The following is a 14,457-nucleotide window of genomic DNA, read 5'->3' as shown; positions in this document are numbered from 1 at the left end:
GACGGGCCTAGGCCAGGCTATTGGAGTGGGGGGATGAATGAAAACTCTCGATTCGGACCACAAGAACATCCCATCCCGTTGTGTTCATTAGCTACGTGTATCTAACAATAGCCATTCCTTTTGAGTTGGAAGGTGTTATAGCCGTTGTGGATGGTAAGAACGAACCAATGCTTATGGTTTCACATTCATGAAAGACAAGAGCCGAGACGAAAACTCCTTACCCACAATGCTCAACTCCCTGAGCCAGGGCATGGTGGTTGATGCATCGTGACAAGGATTGCATTGAAAGAAGAGATGATCTATTTGCTATGAGAGATATTCAATTCGATAACCTCGTCCGGTCATCACGTTTAGTTGATCAGGACAAAGTGATCGGCAATTAATTGATCATCCTATGCTGTTTAACATCCAAGCTCTGGTCTATTTCAAATTGTTTTACGGATGCAAGATAGGTTGACGAGATAATCAAGGACAATGGTGCCAATACGAGATACTGTTGTTCTCATCAAATCCTTCAATTACAACACCATCCATCCAACTCAACAAGAACCAGTATTTCATGTCCAATACCAAACTATTGTATCAATGGCGCCGTATATGTCATTTTATTTCCATGTCACTCGAACCGTACCTGTAATCGTCAAGAGCTAGACGCCCATTCTGTAAGCCACTGTCGGGTGTCAACGCCGTCCGCCAAGCCATGAGCCAAGACTAGATGTCCTGGGACTGTCTCTATGTATGCCACGCAAACCATTTCAGCGGGCTTTTGGAGGAGTTGGTTGGCTCAAGGTTCAGGTGCTTTGCTACAGTGGGTGGAGAGAGTCATTAGAGTGCCCTGAGATACGCAGCGCCCAGTAAAACCAGCGACTTCTACCGGGGGCTGATATCATCCGGAATCCCGGATCCCCCCAATCCCCTTCCTGCCCCTTCTTCCTTCTACAGGCAGGACACAGCACAGTGGAGGACGCCTCATTTCCAGTTTTAGGTACATGCCAGACAAGCCAGGAAGGAGCTGCACAGAGATTCCAGGGAACACCCGTCCATTTTTTCCCACCCCGAATTTCTCCCAGCCTCACCAGTCACCACCACCCTCTCGTTCCGTCTCCCGTCTCTCACCTCTACCTCGTCACCCAAAGTAAACTAATTCGACATCACATTAGTCCAAAGGGAGCAAGGCATACGAAGTCTGTTCCCTCAATCATCCTCATCCAACACCAACAATCCACTCTGGGTCGTTTATTTACTCAAACTTAACGTTATCGTCTGCCAACTTCCCCCCCAAACGCGGTTCCCTGCCCTGTCCATTGGTCGACCCGCCAAGCTCCCCCCGTGCGCCCAGCCCAGCCAGCAAGGCCCTCGATCCAATTTCCCTTTCGCCTCTACCGCCCATTGTTCCAGCAACAACGTTAATACCCAAAACAAATTCACCAAGAGCAAAGAATCGCGACCAGATCCCAGTGAGAATACATCCTGGCGACAACTCGACGACCTCTCAAAATCAAGCTACCGATTAATCTCGAAATAGCATCACTTTTTCTTGCAGCATCTACTGCGTCAACACTCGCTGGTCTTGGCTTCCAGCGAGTTCATTAGGATTCCTCTCGAAATGCCATCGTTTCTTCCCGATCAGCACAATTCAACGATTTACAACAACAACCCCGACATCCTCGACCTTGATCCCACGAACCAGTTCGGCCTCGCGAACAAGGAGAGGGTGAATGGGGGTTCCATCCGCCACGCCCGATCCGACACCATAAATGAGAGGTTTGACGAGAGCTCCATTTCTTCTACACACGCGTCCGAAGTTTCCGAGTCAACACCGGCGCATATGAATGGCAACAGTAACGGCACGCGGCCTACGAGCATGAGCTCTGTTTCTAACGGAAAGTCCGCTACGGCTACTCGACCTTCCCGACACAACGATGCCGCCGAAGCCGACAACTTTGGGCAGAAGCCCATGTTGAACGGTACCACAAACCTCGCCGACCGTACTCGCCATCACTCCTCCGATGTCAATGGCGTGGATTCCAACACAAACTCTACTAATAACCATCAACATTATAATAATCTATCAAAACCTCTCCCATCAGAACCTCCACAGTCGGAAGAGGTGTCTGAAAGGTCTCAGAACGGAGGCATTGATGGAACCCATACATTTGTAGTCTCACCATTCCCTACGGAATCGCGAGGCTCTCACAACAACACAAACCTCGATGCGGCACAGGCAGTGCCAGCTCGCACCAATGGTGGCCCTCACAGATTGTCATCCCCGCCAATCTACAACCCCTCGAGCGCTGCAGCTTCTTCAACGGGGCATCTCCAAGCTCCTCCACCTGGTCTCAAGCAACGGCATACTCTCGATGTGCCCAAGTACGTCCCAGGTCGTGCGTCGAAGGACGGCATGGACACTGCTCAGGCTAGTGGCCGCTTCTCTCCAACCAACGCCGGAACCCCTAGTGGTCGACGGCCTTCTTTGAGTATGGGTCGAAGGCCAACCCGGTCGATGCAGTCGGACGGGCCTCGAGATGAGATTGTGCCGGACGAGGATGCGCTTCGCTGGGCAGAGGCTTTGCGACAAAAGCGGGCTAGCAAGCGAAGAAAGAAGGAAGAGGAGGATGATGATCGAGTCCTTGTCGGCACCAAGGTTGACGAGACTCATGCTAACTGGGAGACCGCCTACAACATGCTTACAGGCATTCGTGTTTCGGTTTCGAGAACGAATGCCAAACTCGACCGAGAATTGACAGATGCCGATTTTGATACTAAGCAGAAGTCGACATTTGACATTGCCGGTAATGAGCTGGTACCGTCCGCAAAGTACGATTTCAAGTTCAAGGATTACGCTCCTTGGGTCTTCCGCCGCCTCCGATCTCTCTTCCACTTGGACCCTGCCGATTATCTCATGTCGCTCACCGGCAAGTATATACTTTCAGAACTTGGCTCACCCGGCAAAAGTGGAAGCTTCTTTTACTTCTCACGAGATTACAAGTATATCATCAAAACCATTCATCATGCTGAGCATAAGTTCCTGCGTAAAATTCTGAAGGAATATTACCAGCATGTCAAAGACAACCCCAATATGCTTCTCTCACAATTTTACGGCCTCCACCGCGTTAAGATGCCCTACGGCAAGAAAATCCACTTCGTTGTGATGAACAACCTCTTCCCCCCACACCGAGATATTCATACTACCTTTGATTTGAAGGGATCCACCATTGGTCGAGATTACCGGGAGGAGGATCTGGAGAAGAACCCCCGCGCAACACTGAAGGATCTCAACTGGCTCAGACGGCAGAGAAGCCTGGAGTTGGGCATCCAGAAGAAGCGCATGTTCCTGGAACAGCTACAAAGAGATGTTGCATTATTAAAGCGACTTAAAATCATGGACTACTCACTGTTGGTTGGCATACATGACGTCGCACGAGGGAACGAGGAGAATCTTCGCGACAAGACGCTTCAAGTATTCAACCCTGGTGGCGAGAAGTCCCCCGACGATGAACCCAACTCAGTTCTTCTTCGCACGCCTTCCAAATTAGAGAATCAACGCAAGGCCAGGGAGCTGCGACAGATGATTCGCCAGGAGCGACCAGTGCCCATGGGTCAATCAGCGAACAAGATGCCAGATGAGCTGCAAGAGGGTCAGCATCGTCCTGGGTGGGTTTTCGGGCAAGATGATGGCGGTTTTAGGGCAACCCACGAAGACAACACGCCGGGGGATGAGATTTACTACCTCGGAGTCATCGACTGCCTCACTCATGTAAGTTCCGGTCCGATGCTTAAAGCATCCACAGCTGACACATTTTAGTATGGAATTATCAAAAAGATTGAGCATTTCTGGAAGGGATTGTCCAGCGACAAGACGCAAATCTCGGCCCTACCACCGGACCAGTATGGTGACCGATTCTACCATTTCATTGAGGGCGTCACCATGTCAACCGAGGAAGCTCACAGGGAGGCCGAGAGGAGACACCAAGAGATACTTGAGGCACAACGCTCGGAGGCAAGGGTCTCAAGCTGGAACTCTCGTCGCAGGTCATCTCAGCCCGTTCCTCCAGTACCAACTCATGGCCCTCCCCCACCACCCGGTCCGCGATCTCCAGAAGCGCGGGAAACGGTTGAGAAGGCCAATAGGGAGGCTGAACGCTCAGAGAGACATGGCTACACCGAGGAGCAGATACCTGATCGAGTTTTGTCTACTGGCACGATCAAGGACACTCGCGACTCGCTGCAACATGAACCCATCCTCCCTGTTGTTCAAGAGGCGGGCGAGAATGGGCGCGATGATAATGAGACCAGGCCTTTGTCATTCCCTAAGAGCCTCAACAAAAGCCTCCCGCCCACTAGAGCACCACCGCCGACTCCTCCCAAGCCTGGATACCCTGGAGCAGGAAGTGCCGATAGCGGATATGCAGGCTTTGGCAATGGCACAGCCCTGGGCAACAACGGCTATGCGTCCCAACAAAGGGTGAGCCTTGACAGTCTTAACAAGGAGCTGCCTCCATTACCGAGGAAGCAGGATGGCACAAACGACAGTGGTGTACGGATGGTAGCTTAGGTTGCAGCCACGACCTAATCAGGGTTGTCGAGGAGGACAAAAGACGGGATCACGATTAAGAAAGCAAATGATACAGATACACAAGGTTGACGAGCGACGGAACCATCGTCAACCACCAATGATGCATTAGAAAAGCGAGACACCTGGCGACCACCCCTTGTTCTGGTTCTTTCCTTGACCAGCCATGCATGCACTATTTCCTTTTTGTTCTTATCTACACCTTTGGCATACTGGACTCGGCCTATGAAAGCAAGTTTCTATTTCAATTTCATTTCCTTTCCTTTGTCGGCGACGAAACAGAGAAGCACTGGGGCAGATGGTGAGCCGAGTTGCGTCAAGTCGCATCGTGGAGTACGACAGCACGGCACCTATAGGGGCGAGTGCAGATATCGGTTCTTTATTAAAAAAAGAATAAGACATGGATGATACCACCACGTTTAGCACGCTGCAGTTTGTTTTTGACACTATTTTCACTTGGTCATTATTCAGTTTTTCACTGGCCCCTGGCCCTTTGACATGATCATTCTTTCTTGTCGCATACTTATTGTCGTTTCTCTTTTGGTTGTCATCAGCTAGCTGGGCTTGCAGCTCCCACGGGTAGGGGTTTAGGTAGTAGTAGGAATTGATAGATCTGATAGGATAAAGACTTGAGCTGTCTAATCTGGAAGGAAGGGCGTGGTGAAACAATGCATTAATTGTACATGTAGGTGTGAATTGGTGATGGTGCGGTAGTTTACAGTGGTATAATACAATATGTATAACAAGCATGGCCCTTTGTTTATGAAGCCTTTTCCTTTTCCTTTTCCGTGTCCGTCGTCTCATCCATGATTTTCTGGTGTCCAAGAAAGAGTGATTTCTTAGATCTGACCAAACCATTTATTTCTTCTTATTTAGCATGGCCTGGATATCATCCACGCCCTTGCCCTTCTCTCCAGCACCGCCCTCGGGCGCAAAACTCGTTGTGACAGTCATCTCCTGCGCACCCTGCGCCCTCAATTCGTCCAGACGTCGCTTCTTCTGGATGTCGGCTACTCGCCACTGCTTGAAGTACTTGACCCAAGCAGCAGCGCAATCCCGCTCAAAGTCTACCGTCTCTGTCGGACAAGCGCGCTTGGTAGCGGAAGGGTCCTTGGTAGCGTCGACAATGTTGTTCGCGTCGAGACAGTTGAAGTAGGCATCGCGAGCGGCCCAGCAGATCTTGCGCTCTTGACGGTTGGGAATGGCATCGCCGGAGCGGATGGCGTCGGCGCGGGACTCGCTTGAGAATGGCCACAAACCCATCTTTTTTGCGTATTTCGTTTTTTTGTTTGTATTTGTTTGTATAGATTCGTGGTATGAGGCTCAATTGGGAGCTTAGAGTGTAGCTGTAATAGCGGGACAGATGGGACGGATTGGTTGGAGGTTTATGGTGGCTCAAAATCTCATAACTAAGTCATGTTAGCTCCAATGGGAATTATGACGAGTGAAAACGGCAGAAAATGACGGGCGGTGAGACGTAACAGGGCTAGTGAACGATACATCCCTCGTTTCAGGGTACCTACAGCTATCTGTGGCTGCTGCACTTTAATCTGTCCTTTGATCTGCGTATGTAAGGTCCCCTGCTTTACGCAACCTCCTTGCTTCAACTCTACTTCGTATCCCTCCTTTAAACCCTGATTTTCACCTTTTCCTTTCTTTCTCAGCTTAAGCCTTTGTATTTGAAAAAGGTTTTATAATAACAAAAGAACAGAAAGTCCAAAGAGAAAGAGTTGGAAAGTACAAGCTAAAGCTTGAGCCTAAAAGGACGAATACGCATCACAAGACCTCACGAGACATGCCCTTTCGATGACCAACACCTCTCCCACGCTGCGATAAATCTTACCTTCAACAACAACTTCACCACAACCACCCTCGAACAAAGAAACCGCAGAGAACTCAGGATGCCACGTCGTCGCAAACCTCCGCGCGCAGGCGCACTCGCAGAGCTAGCGCCACTCAAGATCGCAGGCCAAATCGCGACGCTACAGGCCATTTACTACTTCGCGGCGCTGGTCCTCATCATCTTCACGGCACTCGTGTCGGGAACTGGTTTTAGCTGGACGCTTGTATTCGGCTGGGAGGGCTTGAGAGGAGATACAACACACGGGTGGCTCATGTCTTTTATCTTCTTGTTGGATGGAGGCTTGATTATGTAAGTTGTGCTCCCTTGCGCTCCGACAAGAAGCGCAAGTTGTGGCTCTAGACATGATTACTAACTTTGCTCTGCAGCTCCATCGCAATAGTCGCCCTCATCGCTCGCTCCAAACTCGTACCCGATTTCGCCATAACCGTCCATTTCGTCCATCTCATCATCGCATCCCTTTACAGCGGCCACATCCCTCGACACGGAGGCTGGTGGTTCACCATGATAGCATCAGCCGCCATCTCAGTCAGCCTGGGCATCTGGGGCTGTCAATACCGCGAACTACAGCCCGTCTTCTTCGGCGGACGTCCGATTCTCCCTGTCGTGGGCCCTGCATCGGTTGATGGCTCCACGACGACGCAACCTTCTACTGCTGATGAGGAGATGGCCATCCCTGCAAGGGGTAGAGGCAGAGATGTTGGTGGAGAGTATGAAATGGAGCCTATGCTACCTGTAAGATGAGCCTGATGGGACCTGTTGGATATGTTTGAATAGACTTGCATTGCTTGGCGTTTGGGCGCTCTTCACACGTTTTATGTACGTCAATATGGAAGAGCTCACTCTTGAAAACATGTTTCAAGGTCATAACTACCTCAGCTGAGATCAGTCGAGGTAACTACGAGGTCAATACGATCTATAGGAATGGAATATCCAATGTGATACGATTCTGTCTGAGACCAGTCTAATGTGCAAATACGGTTGGTTAAACTGTTGGCTGGCGTGAATATCACTTGTATGAACCAAGCAAAATCGAAGTTAGAAGCAATAGAACTTCACGAAAACGTAAGCGTAAAAGACGTGGCTAGCGAGCCTCTTGTTGACTCTATCTCAATTGTATCTGATGATCTCCAACCCCCTATCTTATGGCTTGATAACCAATGCTTGCCTCCCCGGAGAATGCACCTGTCTTAATCTTCGCTCATAGCGGAATAAAAACTTGCATGGCCCATCGATTTCGCCAATTTAACTGTCTCCGTACAACCACTTTTCTATACTTAGGTAGTCCAGGTAGGCGTTCTACGCGCCGGCGACAACTGCCAAATTATCGTATATCATCTTGCGCACCTCGTAGAAGGTGCTTCGCCGAGCGGTCGGCATGCCCACACTCTCGACTTCGACGCGCCCTGCGGATGTCTTGCGGACGGCGACAGTGCCGTCAACAACCAGTGTACCTTCACCACGAAACTCCGCTGTGTGACCGGCGGACTGCATGGCGCGGCGCAAGTCGGCAAGACGAAGGTCACCAACGTGCAGTGGTTGAGCTGCTGAGCGCACAGCAGAAATAAGGTTTGCGGGAAGAACATCGAGAACAGGCGTGGCCGAGGGGATAGCTGCCGCCGTGTTGGTCAGGGTAGTTGATGAGGGGGGCTCCTCGGTCTTTTGGCGCTTGTTGGCAACGTCCTCATCCGCTGCCGCAGCTTCATTGAGATGTGTTGCAAGAAGCTGCCCTGTGATAGTGACGATGCCCAGACCACGAACGTTCTGCCACTTGATCTTTCTGACCAGAGGATCGGCCAGTTTAACGACCCAGGCGTTGGTGTCAACACTGGCGTCTACGACAACGCCAACCTCGGGTGTGTATACGTCAACGGACCGTTCGCTGCCAGTGTTGTCCGGATTGCTCTTGTCAACTCCCAATGCTCGGCGGCAATCCTCAGCAAGAGAAAGTGTCTCGTCGCGTTCACCACCAACAAGAATGAGCTTTCGGGGTTGGATAAGGGGGATTAGCATGTTAAGACTTCGCTTGTCGTGCAGACCGCTGAAGTCAACATATGCGATGCGCAAGTTGGCCTGGACAGTCTCTGTCTGATATGACAACTTGCATGGTCCCACAGGCTCTTCAGTCTCAACATCCTCGACAGTGTCAAGTTCATCAGGAACAAAGCCGTCACCTGCTCCAGCCTCTTCACCATCGTGAGAACCAGCCCGCATGGCTTGCGGTCGTTTGTTGGCACCAGTGCCACTTTTCACAACATCATCCCATCGACGCTTCTTGCCGAGTTTGTCATCAGTCATCTCAACGTTGGCGCTATCTTGACCATCTTCCTCTTTCTCCTCAGCACGGAGATAGTCTTCAGGGCGAATAAGCTCTCCGAAGTCGTCTTGACGCTTTCTTCGAATGGTGAGAGGGAATGTGCGCTCTCGGCCCTTCTTCCCTCGAGAATCAAAGTCGTAGACGCCCTTCTTCTTAATAAGCACATTGATGCCGAGGTCTTCATCCTTCAGTACGACATTCTTGCGGCCGGCCTGAGCAATAGCTGTCGATACATTAAGCGCCTTGCCTTGTTGTTCACCATCCTCATCTTCCGAGTCCGACGATGATTCGGACGAAGCGTCATCCACAACATCTGCTGCTGCCTCGAGTCCTGCTGCACCTCCACTTTGTTGTGTTGCCTGAAGCTGTCTTTGAGTGGCGAGCCACTGCTGGTAGAGAGCCAGTTCATCTCCTTCCAGAGCATGACGCTGGGGCTCACGGATCTCCAGCTCTCGTCCACCGGCGTAAACGAGCTCAATGTTGTCTCCGTTACTGTTTTGCTCCACCGATACACCGTCTTTGCGCTCTTTCCACCAATCCCATAGCGTTCTTGCGATAGAAGGGTTGCCATTCTTTGACAGACCCGGCTTATCTGTCAGGATGACCAAGTTCCTTGAATCTTGCGCCAATCCCTTAATCAAATCCTTAGAGAAACCCCATTCTATACTGCTATCGCTCGCCAGAATCACACGGCCTTCTGTCCCAGCGTTCTCCACGTTTTGACTGAGCAATCGTGCGATCTGGGCCTTTCTTTCGAGCAGTCGCAAATATTTGAAGTCGAACGGTCCACCACCTTCCTTCTTGTTGTTTGCGCCATTGACCCTTCGTTGGTCTTCAGCAAAAGCCTCGAATTCCTGCACGATACTATCGTCCATCCATTCAAGCATACTTCTAGCATATCGCATAGTGCTCGACATATTTCGACCAGCTAGATATAGCTTAGCTGACTTGAGCACGCCTCCCTCAGAAGCAGCATCAGTTCTCCAAGCATGCTCCAAGAGGTATGACAGCTCCAAAACTCTAGCGCTTGAGTCTACGGGAATCAGCACCGTTCCTCCTCGGGTGACACATGCCTTGATAGTGTCGATAAGCTGCTCGTCTCGCTTTGTGCGACCTCCAGGCTGGGCAGTTCGGTCAGCACCACGACTACTACAAATCAGAGCAGTTGGTTTCCGTAGCTGCTCGATAACTTCAGCGCCACCGCCTCCAGCTCCTCCCAGCCAGGCTGCACCAGCAAAAACGTTCTCACGTGCTTGGTTCCAGTCCACCGCATATACGATCGATTCGAGGCCATGTTGGATATGCCATATTGTGCCACCGAGGGTGTGTCCCGAATTATAGGCGGTAATTGTTAGGCCGTTGAGGGGTGGCGAGAAAGGCGACGGTAGAGGTTGATGAGGTTGCGAGTATTTGAGTGGCTGGATGAGAGAAAAGTATCGGGCAATTTCTTCGCTGTTCGGCGACTGGAGGAGGAGGTTTCGTGCGGTTGTAGCGGTTTGAGTAAGTGAATAGGCACTCTCGGTGAGTGAGCTCTGGGGAATTGTTGTCGCAGCGGCGGGACTCGAGGTATAAAGGTCTTGGATAAGGGTGCGGCCGAGGTCAATAACAGGCCGTGTCGCATACACGGGGATGCGCGTGAACTGAGGAATGTTCTTGCAGCAATGGGCGTAAGCAGCAAGATGCGAAGCTGTCGCATGAGTAACGAGGATAAGAGATAGAGTCGTGACTTGTCTGAAACAGCAATGTTAGCAATCGCCTTGACCAAGAAATGCGCAGTAGGGCATGCATACTTCTCAATTTCTTTGAGCTTTTCTACATCAAAAGTCTCATCCCATCCCAGATCAACCAGCACCTTGACACCCCCATCAAGCTCAAGAAGGGATTGCGAAGCGGACGAATCCGACAAGGCGCCCTGGAGCGGACAAAAGGTGAACATGATGATAGCGGCGCAATGCGATTATAGCAAGGATGATGGAAAGCCGAATTGAAGATAAGGTCAAAATCGAGTTAGGAAGGATATGGAAGTTATATCGATTGTCGGAGCATGATTATCAAGCAGAGCAGAGCCTGAGTTGGAATATAATCAACTTCTGTAGCGAGATGAAATGTGTTTTTTGCAGCTATTGGTATTGCATTGTCCCTCTATTGATGCGGACAAAGACAATTGCGGTCGTCGCGATACTTGATTATTCTGGCTATTGATGCGCGTAGCACCTGCAGCTGTCAATGCGCGGGCCGGTGCGGCGAAACTATATTCCGACTTACACGCCATAATTCGATTGCAGGTGAATGAATGCACGTAACCATTCCTGATAAAATGCAGTGCTTGGTCAAGATTAGGTTTGCTGTCAAAATGCTTCAATATCTTATACTCTTTTGAGCCATATGTGCCCGGCCTGGGAAATCTTATATCCCATTAAGCATATATCATGCAGGGAGGGTTGGTGTAAATAGCCTCACGTTTAATCTTCCCGAAAGAGAACGATGAGAACCTTCTTTACGTAAATTGCATTCATGACAATGACGAGTTTCTTTCTGTCCCCAAATTCCCCCCCTCTCATAGGATTTTAAGTCACTGCCTGGATTCATAACACACACCCAATGTTCAATGACAGTTCCCTCATCCACACCCCACGAAGATCATGTTCTAGGCTTCAGCAATAAAACAAGAAACCATATAACTATTCTGCGGACCCTCTTCCTTCGGTTTATCCTCTGACGCGGCCATATCTCATACTCTCCATTCAACTAATCTCTTTCGAGGTAATAGTCGCAAGCGAAACTTCACAGTCAGGTACATGGAAGTGTTTCACCCAGGTTTAGATACGCATACTATAACTATATCTAAAATTGGGATTTGGGTTTAGATAGAATAGCCACTGGTTAGTTAAACTCGACTTATCACTGGTTGTGTCGGGTGATAGAGCCGCTATACTGTACCACACCCTAGCCGGCATCTCGGCATCGTCAGGCTGACGCGGCCCATGGTGTTGAGTGACTACGCGGCGTCTAATACTAAGACACAGACGGATAAACGGGAATGAGAAAATATTCTGGGGTTGACAACAACCTTAATTCTACTGTAATTCTACCTCACGGTGCCGTTGTGCCGCCCCTGACTTACACAGCCGCGTACGCAGTGTAATTGGCGCTCAAGGCTTCATCAGTCTTGCATGACATGCACTTGCACATAGGTACACTTGCACCCTAGGACAAAACGTCACATTCACACAACAAGCACAAGGAAGCATGAAAGATAGTGGGCAAGTTTTAACCATGTACTTCTGATATTGCTCAGTAAACATCTATGTACATGAACGATAACTTCATTACTATCAAGTAATGACACCTAAATATCACTGAACCATGACGATTCTATGTGATCCGAAACACCAGTTCATTCATTCCTCTCCCATTCCCAGTCGTAAAAAAACAAACGCTGAATTTGTCCACAACGAGCCCCTTTGGCTGTTGCCCCTAAAAAAACAAGACGCCGTAACGATGCATATGATGTACAAACAATAACCCCATGTAATGCAGTCCCCAATTTTAGCCTCCAAACCAGTTCGAATCACCATGAAAGTTGATCTTCGATGACTGTGCATGCTCTGTCTGCTCCTTCTCCTAGATGCAGAACTTGCGATCCAACATTCTCAGGGCTCTCGCATCCTCGCTGACGCCGCCCTTTTCCAGGCCACAAGCAACAGACGCTCTAGGGCTGCTGGCGGCACTACCAGGCTTGGCACTACCACTCTCGCTGGTAGCGGGGGTATGGTGAAGCACCGCGTGAAGGGTAGAGAGACCTGACACCTCAGGACGAGAGCTTCGAGTGGGGCTAACGCTCATGGTTCTGCTAGGAGGTGTGCTAATTGCTGCCAAGGATGAACCGGGAGGGCCGTTGGTGACCGCGCCGAGACTTGGTAGAGCTACTTGGTGAGTGTGTGAAGCACCGTTACGAGAATCAACCATGGCGCTTTGAGCAGCTGCCTGGAGATGTTGCTCACGAGGAGACTCGTGTGCTCTGGGGAGAGAAAGGTGCGGGTGGTGAGGAGACTTGGTAGTCAGAGGAGGAGGAAGAGGAGCAGCACGGTGCTCATAAACAGGTGCCTGGGGGTAGTGTGGAGGAGGTAGGCCTGGGTGGCCGGGGTGACCAGCATGAGGCAGGTATTGTTGTGGGATGTTGTGAGGGTAGGGGGCGGCGTAGTGGCTGTAGGGAGGAGTAGCAGCAGGAGAAGGAGGCCAGCCATATCCAGGTTGAGGGTAGGCACCGTAAGGGTTCTGACCGGGCTGAGGCATGTAGGGAGGTTGCTGCATAGGCGCACGAGTGAGAGCAGGAGTGGTGTTGGCCTCGCCCATGCTGGACTCGGGGTACATGCCCTTGACGGGAGTAATACCTCGCAACGCAGGGTCGCTTGTTGGTTGCTGGAGCTCAGGCTGACCAGGTTGTGGGCGAGAGTAGTATGAGATGAGGTGAAGGTGTTGGCCGCTGGAAGTGGTGATGCTGAAAGACTGCTTCATGAGGCCGTCTGCCTTGTATCGGTAACCCTCAGGCTCTCCGTCGTCTTGATCCTCGTCGCTACCGCGTCCAGAGTCTGGAGTTTTACCACCACCTCGTCGGTTGGTGTTGAAGCCTCCGCCTCGCTTGCCCTCCATTTCACGGTATGTGAGGAAGCTTCCCGAAACCCGACTGGCACTCCATGACTTGCCATCGGTCCATCTTCTCATACCAGCTTCCCGCTCGTCCCAGACAAAAACAGAACCAGATCGAATTGATTGTCTCTCCTTCTCCGAAAGTCGTCGTTGCACACGGGGCAAGATGCCTAATCGGCAGGCTTCAAAGAGTCGAATAGCATCGGCGGGTGTCCGCACATAGCCGTGGTACGTTTCCATTGTGAAGGTGTGTAACGTTGTTGTGATGTGGTGTTAATGTTGTTTGTTATTGTTGAAGTAGAAATAGGCAAGGTAGTCCGCACAGGGGCGGGAGGATGTCAAAAAATGAAGAATTTTGGGTAAATGGATCCAGTGCCTTGGTAGGTCGTCAGCGTCCTTATAAAGAAGGGCCTCGTGAGAACCAAGCTCAAGCTTGTACGCAGTGCCCCACTAGATCAGATCGGGCCCAGGGCGTGGGAGGGCAGAGAAGGTGAGGGTGTGGTCGTAGATGCTGTAGGTGTGTAGACGCGAAGATGCGAATGTGACTCCACAAAGGCTGATGGCTCAGCGGAATTCTGTCCACGTCTCCACTTTGAGCAAGTGGACTGGTCTTTGACCTTCTTGGCGTTGCTGAGAACGTTGATTTGGGGCTGAAGAGGCAAGGCAGTAAGTAGTCAAGCGGGCAACGTGGTAATCGGTTTTGGAGAGGAGATAGTGACAGCGCTAGTCAGGTTTGGTTTGTCAGTTTGGTGTTTAGGAGCAAAAGTAGAGCAAAGAAGAGTGAGTATCCTGATAGTGTAGCTGTCAAGAATGAACATGCGAGAGAACTGATCAAAGGTGCAAGTTGCACACCGTTGATCATACATATATAATAATTCCCAAAACAAGGTGGTAGAGGACACTTCCAGGGGTTTGATGCTCAACTCCCTGACGGAGTGCCGTCGGAGCCGATTAAGTCGAGGATCCACTCGACTAAAATTTCCCTGAGATTTGAATGCGTACAGTACTTTACAGTATTGCCGCTTGGCCATGTTGATCAGGAATTGCAGTGCAGCA

At 50.6% G+C, this 14,457-nt stretch overlaps 5 protein-coding genes across 5 annotated transcripts; 2 read left to right on the top strand and 3 right to left on the bottom strand.

The window, feature by feature from the left end:
• Positions 1 to 2,503: 2,503 nt before the first annotated feature.
• FGSG_10792 (phosphatidylinositol-4-phosphate 5-kinase its3) lies at positions 2,504 to 5,214 on the top strand (the record flags this gene model as incomplete). The annotated part of the gene is made up of 2 exons (XM_011327308.1): positions 2,504 to 3,757; positions 3,806 to 5,214. 2 exons carry the CDS (start codon positions 2,504 to 2,506, stop codon positions 4,553 to 4,555), a joined length of 2,004 nt encoding a protein of 667 aa, XP_011325610.1. The 3' UTR covers positions 4,556 to 5,214.
• Positions 5,215 to 5,431: 217 nt separating this feature from the next.
• FGSG_10793 (uncharacterized protein) lies at positions 5,432 to 5,836 on the bottom strand (the record flags this gene model as incomplete). The annotated part of the gene is made up of 1 exon (XM_011327307.1): positions 5,432 to 5,836. The coding sequence occupies one exon, from the start codon at positions 5,834 to 5,836 to the stop codon at positions 5,432 to 5,434; it is 405 nt and encodes a 134-aa protein (XP_011325609.1).
• A 319-nt stretch (positions 5,837 to 6,155) lies between these two features.
• On the top strand, positions 6,156 to 7,334 carry FGSG_10794 (uncharacterized protein). Its single transcript, XM_011327306.1, has 2 exons — positions 6,156 to 6,725; positions 6,803 to 7,334. Exons 1-2 carry the CDS (start codon positions 6,475 to 6,477, stop codon positions 7,176 to 7,178), a joined length of 627 nt encoding a protein of 208 aa, XP_011325608.1. The 5' UTR covers positions 6,156 to 6,474; the 3' UTR covers positions 7,179 to 7,334.
• A 172-nt stretch (positions 7,335 to 7,506) lies between these two features.
• Positions 7,507 to 10,687, bottom strand: FGSG_10795 (uncharacterized protein; the record flags this gene model as incomplete). The annotated part of the gene is made up of 2 exons (XM_011327305.1): positions 7,507 to 10,482; positions 10,542 to 10,687. The coding sequence occupies 2 exons, from the start codon at positions 10,685 to 10,687 to the stop codon at positions 7,734 to 7,736; spliced, it is 2,895 nt and encodes a 964-aa protein (XP_011325607.1). The 3' UTR covers positions 7,507 to 7,733.
• Positions 10,688 to 11,997: 1,310 nt separating this feature from the next.
• On the bottom strand, positions 11,998 to 14,043 carry FGSG_10796 (uncharacterized protein). The gene has a single exon (XM_011327304.1). It carries the CDS (start codon positions 13,639 to 13,641, stop codon positions 12,376 to 12,378), a length of 1,266 nt encoding a protein of 421 aa, XP_011325606.1. The 5' UTR covers positions 13,642 to 14,043; the 3' UTR covers positions 11,998 to 12,375.
• Positions 14,044 to 14,457: the final 414 nt, after the last annotated feature.

The sequence above is a fragment of the Fusarium graminearum genome, chromosome 3 (genome assembly GCF_000240135.3).
Source record: "Fusarium graminearum PH-1 chromosome 3, whole genome shotgun sequence".
Lineage (NCBI taxonomy): Eukaryota > Fungi > Ascomycota > Sordariomycetes > Hypocreales > Nectriaceae > Fusarium > Fusarium graminearum.
Note: the sequence above shows the minus strand (reverse complement) of the source record. Positions and strands in the feature narration are given on the sequence as shown.